Source organism: Gopherus flavomarginatus, chromosome 4 (assembly GCF_025201925.1).
Source record: "Gopherus flavomarginatus isolate rGopFla2 chromosome 4, rGopFla2.mat.asm, whole genome shotgun sequence".
Taxonomy (NCBI): domain Eukaryota; kingdom Metazoa; phylum Chordata; order Testudines; family Testudinidae; genus Gopherus; species Gopherus flavomarginatus.
The window spans coordinates 3026050-3047231 of record NC_066620.1 but is presented as its reverse complement, the minus strand read 5'-3'; the positions used below and the strand labels follow the sequence as shown (position 1 = coordinate 3047231).

At 57.6% G+C, this 21182-nt stretch overlaps 2 protein-coding genes and 1 long non-coding RNA gene across 6 annotated transcripts in view; 1 reads left to right on the top strand and 2 right to left on the bottom strand.

Annotated features, from left to right (window-relative positions):
• LOC127049902 (uncharacterized) overlaps positions 1 to 6058 on the top strand; it is a 29507-nt gene extending 23449 nt beyond the window's left edge. Inside the window, exons 3-4 of the long non-coding RNA XR_007774105.1 lie at positions 4804 to 4996; positions 6041 to 6058. This is a non-coding gene — a long non-coding RNA (uncharacterized LOC127049902). The remainder of the gene's footprint in view (positions 1 to 4803; positions 4997 to 6040) is intronic.
• The window catches only part of LOC127049890 (protein canopy homolog 3-like), a 46213-nt gene that overhangs the window by 15913 nt on the left and 9118 nt on the right, over positions 1 to 21182 (bottom strand). The window contains exons 6-7 of one of the 4 annotated variants that reach the window (XR_007774093.1): positions 20493 to 21059; positions 14458 to 14798 (exon numbers count right to left, since the gene is read on the bottom strand). Coding sequence is in view for 1 of the 4 variants with exons in the window: in XM_050951250.1 (XP_050807207.1) it covers positions 20824 to 21059 (236 nt within the window). In the remaining 3 variants the exon portion in view is untranslated. Of the gene's footprint in view, positions 1 to 14457; positions 14799 to 14854; positions 21060 to 21182 lie in introns of those variants that run through there. The other 3 variants (XR_007774094.1, XR_007774092.1, XM_050951250.1) reach the window with 3 other exon arrangements.
• Positions 6 to 8262, bottom strand: LOC127049889 (glycine N-methyltransferase). Its single transcript, XM_050951249.1, has 6 exons — positions 8037 to 8262; positions 2989 to 3116; positions 2056 to 2169; positions 1196 to 1338; positions 453 to 574; positions 6 to 177 (listed from the first exon to the last, which is right to left on the bottom strand). The coding sequence occupies exons 1-6, from the start codon at positions 8240 to 8242 to the stop codon at positions 6 to 8; spliced, it is 885 nt and encodes a 294-aa protein (XP_050807206.1). The 5' UTR covers positions 8243 to 8262.

Genomic DNA, 21182 nt, shown 5'->3' with positions numbered 1-21182 from the left:
GCGCTTCAGCCTGTCTTTTTCACCACATGGATGAAGTAGCAGGGGGTGTAGGCCTGGCCGGGCTGGTAAGGCTGGAAGTCGCCCAGGACGCTGTGCTGGCACTGACCCTGGAAGGCGTTCTTCAGCAGCTCCGTGAAGGCCTCCAGGCGGTGAGGGTAGTAGGAGAGACGAAATTTGCTGGAACACAGGAGAGAGACCGCACTGAGGGGCTGGGGCAGGCGCCTGTGGGGGGCTCTGGGATGTGCCAGCCTGATCTTGCCGTGCACCGGGGAGTCGGGCTAGCAGGGATGCAGCTAAGCCACCCAGGGCTAGTGCTTCTCTTCAGCCTGCAGGAGCCCCCAGCTGAGCAAAGCAGGACAGGCCCCTGCTGCGTGCGCCCTGTGCCCAGACACCTCATGTGCATGTGGATTGGGGCCCACAAGCCACAGGTGCCAGTGTCAGCCAGCACATACCTCAGTTCCGGGGCTTCCTCTGGCTCCTGTGCTGGGACCTGCAGGGTGTAGTCCAGGGTCACCATGTGAGCTTTGTTGTTCACTAGCAGCACGGATGTGGTGATGTCCTTTGTCAGGTCACTCTGGGAGGGGCACAAGGCCAAGAGCTTCTGTTACCTTCTCCCCTCCCATGTGTCAGCCCCCAGGTCGGCGGGGGGAGGCTAACACCACCCCAGCATGCTCGTTCTGGGAATTCTGGGATGGAGGCTGTCTGCCTGGAGCTGTGGTGATGCTCCAATCCCAACCCGGCCTGCTCTCCGGGTGTGATCTGCACAACACCCAACGACGCTTCCGGTCGCGGCTACACCCAAGGGCGCATACACAGCTGCTGTACTCTCCTTCCACAGCCTCTAGCTGGCCCTGCTTCAGCCTCAGCCCTGCAGCCTCTCCTCCACTCTGTCCTCACCTGTGACTCCAGGCGATTCAGGCTCCCCCATTACCTCCCTAAGCCCTGTCCGCCGTCAGCCAGAGCTGCTCCCTCCCACCATGCCAGCTGCGAGGATTCATGTCAGCAGGGCACCGGAGCCCACGGGCATGGCTGGGGGCTGCCAGAGCAGATGTGCGTGGTGGCGAGACACCTCTATCCCTACATCACTGAGTGCCAGTCAGTCCTGTCCCTATCCCACAATGGGGCACAAAGAACAGAGCAGCCCCTAACCCCCAGTGGCCTCCCCCTCCACCAGGCAGGCCTGGAGGGCAGTGACCTTGTAGTAGATGTTCTTGCCAGGTGGGGCGCAGCCCGTGGCCAGGATGTAGTCGTAGTTGCGATGGTCGATGACCATGAGACCACCCGGTCGCACCATGCTCGCAATGTTCTTAAGGGCCAGTTTATGGTCGCTCTGATCACCTAGGTGAAGGGGTGGGATTCAGCTACCCCTCTGCAATGCACCAGAGCCCATTCTCCACCCCAGCTGCCCATGGCCCCTCGGCCTCTCGCTCTGTCCTGCAGTGGCGCTGACAGCAATGGACATGCTGGGGTCTCCAGGGCCTTGCATGCCTCAGCTAAGCTAGTCCGCCTCCCCGAGAGCCCCATTTCCTGGCTGGGGCTAGGAGGGCCCTAGCACAACCCAAAGTGGCCATCCAGGAACGCCCTAGCGAAAGAGGGCCCCTGGAGCAGGTACAGCCAGCAGACCAGACCAGTGCCCTTGGGGCAGGGAGGAGGACTAGGGTATATGGGGCGGCTGGCGCGCACTGCCCATATAGGGCTACTGCAGCACAAAGTTAGAGCAGCCCCAGAATCCAAGATGCTCCTAGGCGGAGCCGAGCAACCTTCTCTTCTCCCCCTCATTCCTGCACCACACAGGGAGTCAGGACCTTGGTTGCATTCTGGACACAGACTGAGCATGGGCTGGGAGATGAAATCCTGCTGCCATCCCAGCGTGGGCTTGAGCAAGTCTCAGCAACCCCCCGCAGCAGTAAATGGGCTGGTGGGCCCACCTCACCTGGCCACCGCAGAGGCCGGGTGCTTCGGAAATGAGAGCCCTGCGTGCGCACCTGCCCCTGGCCCTCAGTGCTCTGGCTGCAGGGCTGGTCCCCGGAAGCAGCCTCTGTTCACCAGGCTCACCTTTGAAATCAGGCAGATGCGCAAAGGAGTTTCCCAGGCAGATGACAGCATCAAACCCGTCTCCCGGCTTCTGCAGGTCCTTGTCCAGAGTGAGCCAGTTGGCCTCCTCAATGACTGCACCACACGAGAGCTGGTTACACACACACACACACACACACGCGCGCGACTTGCCTTCCCTGGGCTGGGGGACCTTCCCTCCTCCACATAGATCCCCACTGCTCCTGTCTCAGAGACGGGGTTGGGGGCCAGTACTCATTGACACAGCAGCCCAGAAAGCACCCATCCCCCCATACACCGCTGAACAGCTCCGGCTCATGGCCAAAGACAACAGCCGCAGCACCCAGACACTCACTACCCTGGGGAGGTGGAATGGGGCATTAGTCCCATTTCAAAGCCAGACAGGGGAAGCGAGTGCTGCATGTGCGAGGGGGGAGAACGGGGTGTGATATGGAAACGTCTTACTCAATGACGTCAAGGGAAGAGGCGCACGCAGCATGTTACATTTGCTGATGCTCCTGCGCCAGGGAAATGTCCCAGAGAGACAGGGCACCATGAGGGCATTCTGTCTGGAAGTGCAGCCTACAGCACCTGGGGACTGGACGTTGATCCCCTCGGGGTGGGGGAAGCCTGGCAGAGCCGGCAGCAGACTAGTCAGGCATTTCAGTGCCGAGATGAGCGGCAGCAGGAGTCCAGGGCATTCTGGGCTCCCGCTAGAGGCATCACCCTCCCCCCAGTGGCAGAAGGACACTGTTCCCCTCACCAGTCCCAGCCAGATGAACCAGGAAGGGTTCAGAGCCTGAGCAGCTCATTTCCAGGGGGCGGGGGGAACCAAAGGCGTAAGTGTCGCATTGGGATAAAAGACAGGCCTTGGGGCCTCTCACCGCCTGTTCCCCACCCCAACGCAGGCACACTGCCCCAGGGCGCTGTGCCTACCCCACTTGTCAAATGCCTCTTCTTTCCGCCGGTTCCATCGCTCCTTCAGGGCGTACTTGAGCATCTTGTCACTGGCATCAACGCTGGTCACGCTGAACCCGTCCTCCACCAGCATGATGGAGTCCACCCTGCCGAGGGCAGAGAGAGCGTCACACCCTGCAAGGTGCAGGGGGAGTCACAGAGCAGGGTGCCCATGTGTGCGTGCCAGGGATGGAGTAGCTCACCAGGCTCCATGGGGGTCGGGGGTCCCCTCAGGCCCTGGGGGGCTGAACAGGGGTCTCACATACAGAGTGGAGGGGTTCCCCTCTGTCTCAGGGGTTCATACACACATGGGGTGGGGCTGTACAGGGGGTCACACACAAGGCAGGGCGTTCCACTCACACACACATGGGGCAGTCCAGGGGTTCCTGCATATGGGGGGGGGGGGTTCCCACACACACCATGGGGATGTATGGGGGAGGGCACACACAGGGATGGGGCTGTATTGGGAATCACACACACACAGGGTAGGGGGAGTTCCTGCAAACACACAGTGGGGGGAAGGGTCTGGGGTGGGGGTCACACCTACAGGGTAGGGGGGTTCTCACACACACAGGTAGTGGGGTCACACACATGGCGTGGCTATACTGTGATCTCACCCACACCCACGGTGGGCAGATCCCCACTCTGTAGGGGACTCTCACACTCAGAGGGATGGGGGGGTTCCACACACGGGGGTGGGCTGGATGAAGGATCTCATTCACAAGGGGTGTCTCAGACGTGGCGGGGCTGTATGGGGATCTCACGCATGGGGAGTGTTTCAGACATGGGAATGCTGTATGGGGGTCTCACAGACAGGGGGATCTCAGACACAGGGGAGGGCTGTACAGGGATCTAACACACAGGGGGGTTGTGTATGGGGCTCTCAGACATGGCGGGAGTGTACAGGGCTCTCACAGATGGGAGGGATCTGACAGAGAGGGGGCTGTACGGGGCTGTGACACACAAACACAGGGGAGCTCTACGAGGTGTCACACACACCCACCCACACACACACACATCGGGGGGGGCTGTACAGGGTGTGTGACACCTGTCACGGAGTCACCAGGCGATGCTCTGGAACTGCTCCCCACCAAGCCAGTCAGGACTTTGAGGAGCCTCCTCTCCCTTGGAGCAGACTTGTTCAGGGCAAGAAGCTCACACGGCTTCACCTCCTGGGTCTCTCCTTGGAGCATTCAGCATCCTCTGCCCCTCCGTGCGCTTCCCACAGCGAGCCCGCCTCAGTGGGGTCCTGGGGAAGCCACTGGGTCCTGCACCCCCACTTCGCAGTCAGACGTGACTCTCAGCCAGCCAGTAAAACAGAGGTTTGTTCAATGACAGAACAGGGTCTAAAACAGAGCCTGTAGATACAGCGAACCGGACCCCTCGGCCGGCTCCATTCTGGGGGGCAGTGAGCCAGACCCCCACATCTGCACTTCCAGACTAACAACCCCCTCCAGCCCCTTCTCTCTGCTCAGCCCCTTTCCCGGGCCAGGAGGTCACCTGACCTCTTTCTCTCCAACACCTTCAGCCGGCACCTTTGCAGGGGAGGGGCCCAGGCCATCAGCTGCTAGGAGACAGAGTGTCAGGCATTTAGGTGCACTGGCCCCTTCCTCTGCAGCAATCACACACCCATATTCCACCACGTAGATACTAAGAACTGCCATGGGGACACTGAGGCACCAACACAGTATTCAGAGAAAACATTAAGACCATTCCCAGTTCGTCACAATACCCACACATGATGGGGGTTGTTTGGGGATGTGACACACAAACATGGGGGGGGGGCTCTACGAGGTGTCACACACAGACACACACATGGTGGGGGCTGTTTGGGGAATGTGACACACAAACACGGGGGGGGCTCTACAAGGTGTCACACACAGACACACACATGGGGGGGCTGTACAGGGTGTGTGACACCCACACCCGGTGGGGGCTGTATGGGGATGTGACACACAGACACACACGGGGGTGGGGGCTGTACGAGGTGTCTCACACACACGGGGGGGCTGTACAGGGTGTGTGACACACACACCCGGTGGGGGCTGTATGGGGATGTGTGACACACAGACACACACGGGGGTGGGGGCTGTACGAGGTGTCTCACACACAGGGGGGCTGTACAGGGTGTGTGACACACACACCCGGGGGGGCTGTATGGGGATGTGTGACACACAGACACACACGGGGGTGGGCGCTGTACGAGGTGTCTCACACACACGGGGGGGGCTGTACAGGGTGTGTGACACACACACCCGGGGGGGCTGTATGGGGATGTGTGACACACAGACACACACGGGGGTGGGGGCTGTACGAGGTGTCTCACACACACACGGGGGTGGGGGCTGTACGAGGTGTCTCACACACAGGGGGGGCTGTACAGGGTGTGTGACACACACACACGGGGGGGCTGTACGAGGTGTCTCACACACACGGGGGGGCTGTACAGGGTGTGTGACACACACACATGGGGGGGCTGTATGGGGATGTGTGAAACACAGACACACACGGGGGTGGGCGCTGTACGAGATGTCTCACACACACGGGGGGGCTGCATGGGGATGTGACACACACACGGGGGGGTGGGGGCTGTACGAGGTGTCTCACACACACACGGGGGGGTGGGGGCTGTACGAGGTGTCTCACACACCCGGGGGGGCTGTACAGGGTGTGTGACACACACACCCGGGGGGGCTGTATGGGGATGTGACACACAGACACACACGGGGGTGGGGGCTGTACGAGGTGTCTCACACACACGGGGGGGCTGTACAGGGTGTGTGACACACACACACGGGGAGGCTGTATGGGGATGTGTGACACACAGACACACACGGGGGTGGGCGCTGTACGAGGTGTCTCACACACACGGGGGGGCTGTACAGGGTGTGTGACACACACACACGGGGGGGGGCTGTACGAGGTGTCACACACACGGGGGGGCTGTACAGGGTGTGTGACACAGACACACGGGGGGGCTGTATGGGGATGTGTGACACACAGACACACACGGGGGTGGGCGCTGTACGAGGTGTCTCTCACACACACGGGGGGGCTGTACAGGGTGTGTGACACACACACACGGGGGGGCTGTACAGGGGATGTGACACACACACACGGGGGGGGCTGTACGAGGTGTCTCACACACACGGGGGGGCTGTACGAGGTGTCTCTCACACACACGGGGGGCTGTACAGGGTGTGTGACACACACACACGGGGGGGCTGTACAGGGGATGTGACACACACACACGGGGGGGGGCTGTACGAGGTGTCTCACACACACGGGGGGGGCTGTACGAGGTGTCTCTCACACACACGGGGGGCTGTACAGGGTGTGTGACACACACACACGGGGGGGGCTGTACGAGGTGTCTCACACACACGGGGGGGCTGTACGAGGTGTCTCTCACACACACGGGGGGCTGTACAGGGTGTGTGACACACACACACGGGGGGGCTGTACAGGGGATGTGACACACACACACGGGGGGGGCTGTACGAGGTGTCTCACACACAACGGGGGGGCTGTACGAGGTGTCTCTCACACACACGGGGGGCTGTACAGGGTGTGTGACACACACACACGGGGGGGGCTGTACGAGGTGTCTCACACACACGGGGGGGCTGTACAGGGTGTGTGACACACACACACGGGGGGGGCTGTACGAGGTGTCTCACACACACGGGGGGGCTGTACAGGGTGTGTGACACACACACACGGGGGGGCTGTACGAGGTGTCTCACACACACGGGGGGGCTGTACAGGGTGTGTGACACACACACACGGGGGGGGCTGTACGAGGTGTCTCACACACACGGGTGGGCTGTACAGGGTGTGTGACACACACACACGGGGGGGGCTGTACGAGGTGTCTCACACACACGGGGGGGCTGTACAGGGTGTGTGACACACACACACGGGGGGGCTGTACAGGGTGTGTGACACACACACACACGGGGGGGGCTGTACGAGGTGTCTCACACACACGGGGGGGCTGTACAGGGTGTGTGACACACACACACGGGGGGGGCTGTACGAGGTGTCTCACACACACGGGGGGGCTGTACAGGGTGTGTGACACACACACACGGGGGGGCTGTACGAGGTGTCTCACACACACGGGGGGGCTGTACAGGGTGTGTGACACACACACACGGGGGGGCTGTATGGGGATGTGTGACACACACACACGGGGGGGCTGTACAGGGTGTGTGACACACACACACGGGGGGGGCTGTACGAGGTGTCTCTCACACACACGGGGGGGCTGTACAGGGTGTGTGACACACACACACGGGGGGGGCTGTACGAGGTGTCTCACACACACGGGGGGGCTGTACAGGGTGTGTGACACACACACACGGGGGGGGCTGTACGAGGTGTCTCACACACACGGGGGGGCTGTACAGGGTGTGTGACACACACACACGGGGGGGGCTGTACGAGGTGTCTCACACACACGGGGGGCTGTACAGGGTGTGTGACACACACAGACGGGGGGGCTGTACGAGGTGTCTCACACACACGGGGGGGCTGTACAGGGTGTGTGACACACACACACGGGGGGGCTGTACGAGGTGTCTCACACACACGGGGGGGCTGTACAGGGTGTGTGACACACACACACGGGGGGGCTGTACGAGGTGTCTCACACACACGGGGGGGCTGTACAGGGTGTGTGACACACACACACGGGGGGGGCTGTACGAGGTGTCTCTCACACACACGGGGGGGCTGTACAGGGTGTGTGACACACACACACGGGGGGGCTGTACGAGGTGTCTCTCACACACACGGGGGGGCTGTACAGGGTGTGTGACACACACACACGGGGGGGCTGTACGAGGTGTCTCTCACACACACGGGGGGGCTGTACAGGGTGTGTGACACACACACACACGGGGGGGCTGTATGGGGATGTGACACACACACACGGGGGGGGGCTGTACGAGGTGTCTCACACACACCGCCCCAGCGGGTGGACGGGCCGGGCTCCCTCGCCCCCGCGCCCCCCGGCCGCTCACCCGGTGCCGCAGGCCACGTCGAGCACGGCGCGGCAGCGGTGGCGGCGGAGCAGCGCCAGGAGCCAGCTGCGGTACTCGGCCGTGCGGCCCCGCGTGTCCCCGATGTAGAGCTGCCAGACCCGCGCCGCCCGCCCGTCCGCGTACTGGTCCGGCAGCCCCTCGGCCGCCACCCCCAGCGAGCGCGTCCGGTAGATGCTGTCCACCATCCCGCCGCGATCTGCCGCCTGCCCCGCCCGCTGCAGCCTGCGCACCCCGGACCGGCCCGCCCCCGGACTGCCCCGCCCGCTGCAGCCGGGCCTGAGCACCCCCGGACCGCCCCCAGGCCCGCCCCCGGACTGCCCCGCCCGCTGCAGCCGGGCCTGAGCACCCCCGGACCGCCCCCAGGCCCGCCCCCGGACTGCCCCGCCCGCTGCAGCCTGCGCACCCCGGCCCGGACCGCCCCGCCCCCCGGCCGGCCCCCGGACTGCCCCGCCCGCTGCAGCCGGGCCTGAGCACCCCCGGACCGCCCCCAGGCCCGCCCCGCCCCCGGGCTGCACCGCCCCTCGGCCGGCTCCCGGACTGCCCCGCCCGCTGCAGCCTGCGCACCCCTGGACCGCCCCGCCCCCCGGACTGCCCCGCCCGCTGCAGCCTGCGCACCCCGGACCGGACCGCCCCCCGGCCGGCCCCCGGACTGCCCCGCCCCCGCTGCAGCCTGCGCACCCCGGCCCGGACCGCCCCCCGGCCGGCCCCCGGACTGCCCCGCCCCCGCTGCAGCCTGCGCACCCCGGACCGGCCCGCCCCCGGACTGCCCCGCCCGCTGCAGCCGGGCCTGAGCACCCCCGGACCGCCCCCAGGCCCGCCCCGCCCCCCGGCCGGCCCCCGGACTGCCCCGCCCGCTGCAGCCTGCGCACCCCGGACCGGCCCGCCCCCCGGCCGGCCCCCGGACTGCCCCGCCCACTGCAGCCGGGCCTGAGCACCCCCGGACCGCCCCGCCCCCCGGCCGGCCCCCGGACTGCTCCGCCCGCTGCAGCCGGGGCCGCTCCGCCCCAGGGCTGCACCGCCCCTCGGCCGGCCCCCGGACTGCCCCGCCCGCTGCAGCCGGGCCTGCGCACCCTTGGGCCGCCCCCCAGGCCCCCTCCGCCCCCTGACTGCACCGCCCGGTGCCTGGGCCCGCCCCTCGCTCCGCCCCCGTCCTGCACCGCCCCTGCTTTGCCCCTGGACCGCCCCGCCCCGACTCCGCCCCCGGGGCGAGCCCGCAGGTAGCTGCCCGGAGGCCCCCCACCACGCCCCCGTGGGGTTCCCCTCCCTCGGCCCGGCTGGAGGAGGCTCTGCAGCAGGCAGCTCCATTCCCCAGAGGAAGAGAAGCCACAGGTGTCCTGGTCATGGCAGGGGGGGGCTGCTGCACTGCCTGGGTTGAAGCGGTTTCCATCATACACAGGGGTTGCAGTTTGATTCAAGGGCTCTCAGTCCCCCCCTACAATTTTTTTCCAGCAGGCTGGTCCCACTTGGGGTAACTGCACCAACAGCCTGCGTTCATGGTCAGGCCAGAGGGGTGCTCAGCCTCTCCTGGGCCGAGAGCCCCATCTCTCCTGGCCAGGTGTCTCCAGCCGGCTGCCTATTCTGCGGTGGCCCAGACGGCCGAACCGGGACAGCCCTGGCATTCTGCTTGGGCTGTGTAGGGTAGGAGCAGAGTAATTGTCTGCAGTTACTCTTACTCCTTACCACACAGCTCTCGCTAAGGAAGCACCTATTCTCCAGCGGAAAGCTTTACACAGAAAACCTATGAAAAAACAAGCCAAGAGACCCCACCCACTGTAATAGACTTACCAGACCCGACCCCAACTCCAACAAGGACTCAGATAAGAGTCAGTCCTTCAAATCCCACCTGGGTTTTCCCTGGAGTTACAAGTTTACAACAGTCTTAGCTCAGAACAAGCTCCCCTTGGATAGTTCAGCCTCTCCTTTATCCAGCTTAGGCCTTGGATCTTGAGAGTGGGACAGCAGATGATCAGCAGACAGTGGACCCCCTCCTCAGGGCATGGCTCCAAAGGGCTGGGTTTTTGTATAACTGCAGTGAGAAATTTGCACCGATTCCCCAGGAAAATCACTTGACACTGTCCCAAAAGTCTCCTTGGCTTGTATGTATGACCATTCTTGTCTGACACATTGTTCAGTATTGTCCTTTGAAGTTCATAACACTTCCCAGGGTTCACATCCCATCTTCTCCCTCTTGAGAGAAGTTACATCCAACCCCAGCCCACCAGAATACACAAGCCATTCATTTCATACAGTGCATCCCCAACACACTTAAACTTAATAAGATCTCCCTAGGATCTGGCAGGAAATTGCCATTGCTATGGCACCAACTACCAGCAAAAGACCATGTTCAGACTCTGACCCATCCCTAGATAGGACCTAGAGGCTACTCTAAGTTGGGCTAGTTTGCTGTGGTCCTCCAGGGATCCTTCCCGCACTGGGGTAGCTGGAGCACATCACATACCATCCAGACAGGGCCTATTCCACCAGTTTCCCCGAATCTGGCCCCGCGCCCAGTGAGAATCCCTTCCCTGGCTACAGGCACCTTTTTAATTTTTACTCACCTGGTGGCATTCCGGGTCTTCGGTGGCACTTCGGCGGCGAGTCCTTCGCTTGCTCTGGGTCTTTGGCAACACTTCGGCGGCGGGTCCTTCAGTGCTGCCGAAGACCTGGAGCGAGTGAAGGACTCGCCGCCGAAGTGCCGCTGAAGACTCGGAGCACCGCCCGGTGAGTTCAAGCCCCATGTGTTTTTTTTTACATGTCATCCCTGCCAGGGCCCTGTCGAAACTGTTCAAATTGGGCCCCGCACTTCCTAAAGCTGGCCCTGCATCCAGACCCCCCAAGGACTGCAGAGGGAGCTGTAGGAGCTGGCTGGGCCAGGTCTACTCACTGGAGACTCCCCTCCTGCAGCAACCTGTGTGGAAATTGGAGGATGGAGCACAGGTTGTAGGAAGGAAGAATTTGGAGGTAGCAAAGGAAGTCAGTCTGTGTGCAGATGGCTGGAATGCTGGCTGCAGTGCAGATGCAGCATCTCTGTAAATAGTTCTCTTAATAAAAAAAGCCAGTTTAGTTTTTTAAGCACGGAGTCCTTTTGCGTTACTACCCAGCACACGGGACAGGAAACACCACCCCAACCACCCAGTATGGGAATCCCCAGCAAGACAACTGCAGGTAGTTTCTTCTGTCTTTGTGATGCTCAAGGAGTGCAGAGGGAATGGGACAGAGGAGAGAACCTGCCTCAGAGAGTGGATTGTGGGCTCCAGATCTTTTTTAACAACATATTTGGCCCTCAGGCTGCAAAGATTAGACAAACCTGTGCTGAGCTTTTGCACTCAGATAATGGGTTTGTGGAACTCAATGCCACAAGTTATGTATTCACATAAATGTATGTCCTTTGCCGGTTTGCATACGTTGTCTTTCAGTTCCAGACTGGCCCTTTGCTCCTGTGTTAGAGACAAGGTGTATGAGTGCCTGGCTACCTTCTCTAGCCCACTCATTCATATGTGCCTCCTACGCACCTCCTCTCTCAGACAGATTCTTGTGTAAAGAGGGTGGTGGTCTGGGAGCTGCTTATAAGATACGTAGGCACACAGCTTCTCTCTCTTCCCTACCCAGTGCTCCCTCATTCCGCCTCTTCCATTCCTCAAATACTCCTCTTCCATCCCTGCTGCCTCAGATGTCTCCTCATTTCCAGGGAGCCCCATACCTCATGCTTTGGAGGCCCATTATGGGTGGCTGGTGGTATTAAACCAGCAGACACTCCTCTGCCAGCAGCCTGCTCTGGGCTCTTACAACGTCAAGACTCCCTCCCTATGCTGGCTCTGCTTGTCTCATTAGCAAATCAGAGAGGACCAAGGAAAGGGAGAGTTCTCACTGCCAGGAGGCCCAGGACTCAGGCTGGACATTTCCTGGGCCTGGTTTGTAACATGCAGGTGAGCCAAGCTGAGACTGTTAGCAACTACCCAACCCTACATGGGCTTCCCTTTCTGCTGAGCTCCTCCAGCTGCTGCTACAGCATTTACCAGCAAAGTCCAGTCATTCACTGTCAGAATGAAGACAAGTTAATGAACACAGTGCTAGGGGGATACAGGGGTGTGATTTAGACCTGCTAACAGCCGAGGAACTGGGGACAAGCAGAGGGGAACACATTGGGGGGAGGAGGGGAGGGGAGGGGGAAACCATGGTGCTTGAGAGCAGGGAATGTCCCAGATCAATATGGAGGCAAAATAGGGAACCCTACACATCTCGGGTTCCTGCTAACGGGCAGGGTGGGCACAGGGCATGCAGTGCAGCCTGGGCAGGGCCACATGCTCTGGCATGACTGCACTTTGCTTTCAGGGGAAGGAATTGGTTCCTTCTAGCTCCCAAAATGCAAGAGTAAAGATGCCTTTTTAAGCAACTGCAATTACGTGAAGTGGCTCAGACAACACAAAAATGAACTGAGTTCAAAGCGATTGATTCACCAGCTCCAGCCAGACAGGCACTAGCAGCGACTACCTCCAGCAGGCAGGTCTCACTCTGCCAGAACAACTTCCAGATGGAGCTGCTGTAGGGGCTGCAAAGCTGGCTTAGCCAGCCCCCGAGAAATACCCCCAGCACAGGGATGGACTAGGGCCAGCACCGACAGCCCTCTTGTGCCCCACAGCTCCCAGCACAGGACACAGAGCTCTCCAGCTATTTGAGGCTGTGGCTCCTGAAGCAATCAATGCCAGGGCTGCATCAGACCCTGGACCAGCCCACAGGCCCAGTGGTGCAGACTGTAGCTCCAGAGAGACCAGAGGCTGTTCTTAGAGCTCCACATCCCATCCTCCTCATTACAGAAAGGGAGACAGTCACCATGGCAGTCGGGTGTGGGGCTGGCTCCCTCTCACCTCTTCAGAAAACCCTGCAAGCAGCAGACAATCAGCTGAGCAGAGAAAACCCCCTCCAGCCATCATATTTTCTACAACAGTCCTCAGTGAGCTCCTCACTGCTGCCTCCCCTGAGAATTAAGTATAGCAAACGGCAACCCTGCCCTACAACCCCCAGCCTTGCACAGTATCCCAGGAGGTTCCCCTCTACTCAGCGGGATTTTTGTTTCTAACACTACACAGTGAACACTAAGACCAGGTCTACACTAAAAAGTAAAATCAACCCAACTATGGTGCTCAGGGGTGCAAAAATCCACCCCCTTGAGCAAAACAGATAAACCAACCCAATCCCCACGAGAGACAGTGCTGGGTTGATGGAATAATCCTTCCCTTGACCCAGCTACCGACACAGGGTCAAGGAGGAAGGGGGAATGTTTGTCCAGACAGAAGACAGCCTTTCCCTAAGAACCAAACTTTTCATTATCAGCTGGTCAGCACTTGGTCCCGTTTGTTGTTGTGAATAGGCAAACGTGCTCGTCAATCAGAAACTGCTGTTCTGCTCATTCTTCACCATCCTCCTTTCCTGTTACTTTCAGTTTTCCCTGCTTTTGGGAGTTTCCTTGGTTCTGCTGCATTTCCTTCCCTCCAGCAACTCCCAACCCCAGGCCTGTCTGCTTCTAGGCTATTCACACTTGCCCAAGGGCCCTCCAACTAGGGAAACGAGTGTTAAACATGCCATATGCTAACTTGAGAATCTATATTCTCTGACTGCATCCAATGTTCTTATACCCAATCCAACTGAATGCCGAGACCAGTGGTGCTTTCCACTCAGTACGTGCTGCATGATGGAAATGTTGGCAAATCACACGGCCAAATCCAACTCTTTTCACTGGAAGGCAGGAAGACATCTATGAACCAGGGTCCCATGGCCCTGCTGCATGTCAAATTTCCACCATCACTCAATGAGACACTGAAAATGAAATGTTTCACTTTCCATACTTGGAAGCAGCTCAGCGGTTCTGGGTGGAACTTGCAGAAATAAAGCTGCTCCTTGATCCATAGCAAGCAGCAGAAAGTGAAAAGGCAGAAAATGAAACTGACAGGAGTTGCTCCTGCCCCAGCTCAGAGCCACCCAGACCAGTTTCTCCAGTCACCAGACTGGAAAGCTCCTTGTCAATTTCATTCTCTGCCTTCCAGGCAGCCAGTCCCATTGGCCGAACAATTCTGGTTTGGTTCTTCTGGAATGGATTTTTTCCCAGAACTCCCTTCCAGTGAAAGATGTCAGGGTTTGGCTTTTTGTCCCAATTTGGGACTTTTCTCCAAAAATAACATTTCCCATAAGAAGGGATTTCCATTTCTTGGCCAACTGGAGCGAGGTGTGAAGTGCACATGGGTTACTCCCCTGAGATATAGATTAGGGGAGGGCTGGTAAACTTTGCTTTTCCCCTTTCATTTGCCATACTTTGAGTTTACAGCTTTCAGCCAACTCAGACTTGCACTTCAGTGAGTCCCACTCTTAGGACTTATGTGAAAACAGAAGCTTCCAAATCTCCAAGTTGTCCAATTCACATTCTTCATTATGTTGCATGAGGGGAAGATTTAGCAAAGTATCCCACACTGACCCCACAATCAATTTGCAAGATCAGTGTCAATTCATACACCCAACAGGAGACTAGAAGCCAGGTTCCTATACACAATGCTACAGTCCACAGATCTAGAAAGAAGGGGTTTGACTGCAGAAACACAGGATTCTAGGATACATGACAGCACCTCCTCATCCCCACAATTCAGAGTAGGTGCCCATTTCTGACCTGAAGTTCAGATCTTTGTTCTCTTGGCACCACAGCTGCAGCTGCCCAATGTTTGAGATAAACATGGGATTAAGGTTAAATTTCAGCTGGGAAGAGAGAGAGAGGTGAGATGGGTTAATATACTTAGGAAACAGGACAAACAAACCTTTAAACAGAGAGAGTTTATTTAAAAATAACTGCAAATAGCACACAAGAGTGAATTCAGGTTGAAACTATGTGACCATTAACCAGATTCACAGAGGATCACAGGCCACACTCCACCGAGCCCTCCAACACAAGAGAGCTGCCTATGGAACTGAAAGGGCCCTAGACGTTACAGATACAACTGCTCGTCCAAAATTTAGCCATCTTGGGAGGCAGGGGAAGAAAAACGAGAGGTTAATAGGAGCACCATAGGGAAGGGCTATCAGCTACTGCTCTGTCACCACTGGCTGGGTTCTGTAATCCAGCCTAGCCCGGGGAGGACTAGGATGGTACCAACACCCATAAGCCTGTTGAGAACAGTGAGGTGCTGAGCCAAATTGCAAACAGGGCCTGACTGTCCTGTGTCAGGACAGGTATAAAAAGAGCCCCTCCACCCTCCCTGCCTTGTGCATGCACCAGCTCCCTGCCATGCCCACATATGGAAACCTCTCTGAGCCATCTCAATGCTTTGGGTCTCTGTCAAAGGCAGATTCCCTCTGTCCAGCACAGGGGTTTGTACTGCTTGGGGTTCAGCCTGAAGTCAGCTGGATGCTCTCTCTACATCCTTCCCAGGGCAGGCCCAGTTTGCAGCAGTGCTCTTGATAACGAGTCTTAAGATTCTTGTTCATTTGAGAAACTCTCCCATGCTCCTATTCCAGATGTCTGCATGCAACCTCTAGGCATCTCAATGGCTGCAGTTACTCTGGCTTGGACCTGGGCTGTGTCTCCCCTTCAGTGTTTATGGTCATTGAGCTGCACCTGGAAAGGGTCTGCCTTAGTTGCATCACACTTATTGGCACTAACCCCTACAGAAAGGCTTCGGCTGCAATTACGCAAACAACTATGTGGACCCAGGGACAACGCAGCAGAGCAGAACTGATCGATCAGCCCTGCTAAGCAGCAGTTAGGGAAGTACACTGGATTTCTGTTTCATCTTGGCCAAAGCAGTAAACACTCCACCCACTGCGAAGCACTAGGGGAATCAAACACAGTATGCAAACAAACCCAGGAGCCTCACCTGGGGCTCAACAACCCCACCTGGAACTGGGCTCAAGGCCAGACAAGCACCTAGAACATAGGGGCGAGAGGCTTGGGTCAAAAACAAAGCAGTAACCCAGGCTCTGCCGTAGGGCTGGAGTCTCTTGTTGGCAGCTTTACTGGAGGGTTCTTTCTACTGAAGGCCCACAGAACATTTTCCTGTGATCTCTCTGTGTGAGTGCTGCACCTCACTGTCTCAGATCGCCATGAGTGGAGGAAGAGCTGGGAAGTGTAGAGGGAAGGGCTGCATTGCAGATCTCACTGCTGTGTATGTGCCAGGGCCTGGGCGTCTGCATGGCATACCCAGTCCCTCTCGCTGCGCTGGGGGAATGATGCTGGTGATCTGAGAGGTGCGCCCGTTTCCAAGGAGCCGTTCATGCTCAGGACGGCTTCCCCTGGGGTTAGTTGCCCTTGTGTTAACAGCTCGCTGGCATCTTTAACACTGTCCCATAATGCCCTGTCTAAGCCTGCTCAGGAAGTCTAATCAGTGCCACTGGCAGCCTTTGGCCCATCTCCAGGAGGGCTCTAGCCTCTGCTAGCACTGCCAGAGCTGGAAGCATTTCTAGTGCAGGCATGGCAGGGGCAGCAGCTGTCCCAGCAGATGAAAAGCGGGAGGTTGTGGCATTGCAGAGCTTACTACTACCTGAAAAGGGCCAGGAGAACTTTCTGCCAGTTGGCCCCCCTGTGCTAGCCAAACTGTACCTGCAGTGATTCTCTAAGGCACCTGGGAGGTGGGTTACATTCTGTGGCCCTGGCAGGTTGGGGGGGGGAGGGGGAAGGGGGCGACGGTGCATGCTTTGCCAGCCTGTGGGCGTGTGCTGTTACCTCCTGTACATAATGCAGCATTGTGTATCTCGGGGGTGGGGAGTGAAGCAACTGCTTGGCTCAGGCACCACGGTGATGGGCAAATAAGAAATGCCCACAGAGGAATACGGGGGAGAGATCTGGAAAGTCCTTCAGGATGAAATGCAGGGAGTAAGAGTCCCTGAACGTGCCAGCCCTACTGTACAACCCTCCCCCACTCTCCAGCAAATTGTCTAGCCCAACACAGGCTTCAGCATGAATTTACCCCCCTCCAAAGCACCTTAACATTAAAGCTGAGAATTTAAAATGCACCAGAGTGAGGAGAGTCAAAAGCGAAGCTCCTGAGACCCATGGAGCTGGCTCTAGGCGGGCGCTATTAGCTAGGAGTTTGCAGTGTGTAATTACAGCTTGCAGCAGTATTGGGTTTCAAGAGCAGGGGGTTTCTGGAAGAAGACACTACATAGAACACAGTGGGCACCTCAAGAGAAGACCAAACACAGAGGGAATGTGGGAAAAGCAAAAATAAAACAGGGGATTCCTGAGGAAGTGAGTAAACAGCAGCACAAGGCTGCCAGTGTTTGGTACAGATACATCGGGCGGGGATAAGACTCAGACAAGGAGGAGGTGGGAAGAAGATGCAGAGTGCAGCAGGAAAAGGTTCCTAACAGTGAGATATGAGGCTCAAGGGAAGTGGTGGCAGCTCCACAGCACAGGAATCCTGCTGTGGTGCTTGGGGCCTGAGCCCATCTTGCCCTCTCTAGCTTCTCTTCAGAGAAAAGAGGGAGAAGCCATTCACCTCACGGGGAAGAGGGAAACCCTGAAGTGCAGCTGGTTCAGAGAGCCCCTGGAAGCAGTAGCGTTTCTCTGGGTCTGGATTGATTTGCTGCAGCATGCCAGGAACTGGCCAAGAGGAGATGTAGCCAGTCTGCATTGAAAGCCAAGGGAGAAGCAGCTGCCTAGCTGGGAGCCTCAATAGCCATTTAGGGTTTGTAATAAGGTGAGCTCTGTTCTGAACTGAATTTGTTCCTCTATAAGGAAGCAGAGGCAGATGGTGCCTTCGAACCATAATGAATATAGGGAGTCTCCCCTGCCCCTCCAGAGCACTTAGATAGAGCTTGTCCCCTTCCCCACGCAAGGTGCTGGCCAGGGCCACATGTTCTGCAGCTGCAGAAGGGAGTCCCACCCAGTGCTGTGTGTTCGCTTGCTATTACAAAGGCTACAGACCACTTCTCCTTGAGCAGCAGCCGCCTGTTTCCCATTGTTACTTTACAATCTCCATTGCACCATCCTCCAATATCCCCAGAAGCCTCCACATCCCCCATTAGCTTCAGAGCCAAATGATTTCCTGCCTGGCAACTACAAATCAATGCACCAAGACTGGCCCTTCATTTGGGTCCTGCCCAGTGCCTCACAACTGTGGCTATGGGGAGGCAGCTGGGCTTCTGCCCTGCTCAGAGCATGGAAGCACCTCTCCCGAATGCACAGTGGCCTGTCGCCCCATTGGCACATTGCTGGCTGCCCAGGGGCAACCCAGCAGCAGTCCTTAGCAGGAGACATGTCAGTGCTGAGAAGCAGACGCCAATGTCTAGCAGTAGCTGGGAGCCCGCCCAGGTGAGGAGGCCAATCCTACATCAGGAGTGGGCCAAGGGAAAGCTATGCTAGTTGTCAAGAGAAAAATAAGAGGCAGGGAGGACTGTATGGGGAAGAGAGAAGGACAAAGGTGAGCAGAGGATAACCCACAAGAGAGGGCTGGTAGCCATGAGGCTCTCAGCTGCTTCAGGCCAGTTTTGCCAACTAGAATGCCAAGTTCCTTGCTCTGAGTAACAAAGTCCAGTGTACAGTTGTAGTAACTGCTGGAGTTGCCATAGAACAAACCCAAAGGGACAAAAACTCGTCACACATATATTCTCATTCATTCCTCCCTGTCACCCATGCCCAGTCGTACTGACCCACCGCCACTCCTGCTGCAGTCAGTCAATTGCATTACAGGATTACTCCACAGCAGGAAGTGGTATAAAGCTGCCTTGCTTAAAAATAATTCTAAACTTAGTTCCAATTGTGCCTTTTGGGCTGCGCTTCAGAGGTAGGGCCAGCCCCCCACACTCAGAACCCAGGGGCTAGCCCCCAACAATCCTCACAAGATTTGTTGTTTTGTTTTTTTTTAAAAACACACATTTGGGGTTTTCTTTGATTTCTGAGCCTTTCAGGTCACACTCTGGTGACACTTTCAAGCTGTCCCCTGCAGCCATGAGGGCTAGAAACAGCTTCATTCTAAAGCTCATAACCCCATGACGCCAAGAGCTGAGGTTTTAAAGAAAACACCAAATATCATGAGACCTGTGATAGAGTGGCAAGAATTGGCAGTGCTGGTGCCTGGAGTATGGTGCCCTGCCTAGCAGAGGGAACCAACAGTCGCTCACTAGCCTGAAAAGCAGGGTCAGACCAATGAGTCTCACTACCTGGGAATATTCCATGACACATGATCGAGCTCGTGAGACACAAGAGCACTCAGAAACATATCTACTTCTAGCAGAACAGCTCTCTCAGTGAGCTGCAGTGCTGAGATCACAGGGCAGCCTGGCTGCACTGGACCAGACTATACCCCACTCCCAGGCTAGGGTCCCCCATGTGCTTTAATGAGCAGGAAGAGCTGATGGAAGCCTCCTGGGCACACGCAAGAGGGACTAAGACTGCATTCAAAGTTAGCTGGGTGCCCCTGCAGGCCATAGTGGGTCCTGCTCCTGCACCCCACAGGGAGGGTGTTAATATCTACTAAAAAGAGTCCTGTGGCACCTTATAGACTAACAGACGTATTGGAGCATGAGCTTTCGTGGGTGAATATGTGCATGTGTCTGACGAAGTGGGTATTCACCCACGAAAGCTCATGCTACAATACGTCTGTTTGCTGCTTTTACAGATCCAGACTAACAGACGTATTGGAGCATGAGCTTTTGTGGGTGAATACCCACTTTGTCAGACACATGCAGGTATTCACTCACGAAAGCTCATGCTCCAATACGTCTGTTAGTCTATAAGGTGCCACAGGACTCTTAGTCTGGATCTGTACAAAGCGACAGACACAGCTACCCCTCTGATACTTGACATCTACTGGCACTTTAAGAGAAAATCGCCAACAGGTAGCAAAGAACTGCATAAAACACAAGGGAGCCTCTCCCTGCAAAGCACGGAGCTGCTGCCCATAGTGCAGCAGGGAGCATGAAAGCCAGTGCAGGGAGCACAGGCTAGACCGAATGGAAAGGACATTAGCAGATGGGGGAAGGGCCCTCTCTGCAGCAACAGCAGGAACCACAGGCTTCCAGGAAGCTGGAATGGCTGCCCCTGAATGGAATGGTCCTATGGGAGAGGGGTGGGCAGCAAGCTTGCAGAGCGGGAGGATAACTCATTGTGGGACCCCAGCAAGCTCAGTGGGACTGCCTGGCGTAGGGGAGGGCAGGACTGGGCCCGGCCTTTGTGGAACAGACAGTGTGTCCAAACCCGCCAGGCTGGCCAGGCAGAAGCCACTCTCCTTCCAAGCCACTGCCAAATTCCCTGCCCTGGGGGCAGCTCAGACAAAAGCCAGGGGCTCCGCCGTGAGCAAACCAGCCTCCTTTCTACCACTTCCAGACCCCTCATCAATACACTCCAGCTGGGCAAGAGGCGGCAGGGGAAGAGCAGAGGGTGGAAGGTCTCTCCCGCTAAAGGCAGGATCTGTATTGTCTAGGGAGCATTAAGAGGAGTTTAACAACCTCACTTACTCAGGAGGCATCTCCTGTCCAGCCCAGCTGCCCTGCATGTGCAGGGGTCTCTGCCAGCCGCTGTTACTCCACTTCTGTGATCCATGTGGCACCGCTGCTCATGGTAATGCTGACTAGCGATGGCGAGATCTCCACCCAGCAGGAACAGGCTGCCACCCTTGGAGCGATAAATTAGAAGAGTTCTAATTTATTTCCCTTCAGTAAATAAGGGGTCACCGTCTTGTGAGGCAACTGGCTGCTGCGATGCCCAGAGCACATCCAATATCCCATGTGTCCAGAGCGTCCGCTGTCCCTACCATGGGCTGCAAATTGGCACGCGGTGTCCGAGAGACTACAGCTCGTCAGCTGGGCTGTGCGCAAGGGAAGCCTTCGGCTGGAAATCCCCCTCCTCTTCAGGGCTCCCTTCTGCACTTGGGCCCAGGGGGCTTTTTGCTTCCTCAACCTTCGTCTTCTTGTTTTTCTTTTTCCTCTCTGCTGCCTTCTTGTTCTTGCCACTCTTTTTCTTTGCCCTCTCCCCCGCGGTTGCTACATCTCCCTTCTTGCTAGACCATTGCTCTGCCAGGCAGCCTGCGGGGATGACATCACGGAGAAAAGGGAGCAGTGAGGCTGTCAGGTTCTCTCTCTCCACCCTACGCCCCCTTCCCACTCACACTAAGAGATGGTGTTTCAATGCTCTTCGGACTCCCCTGC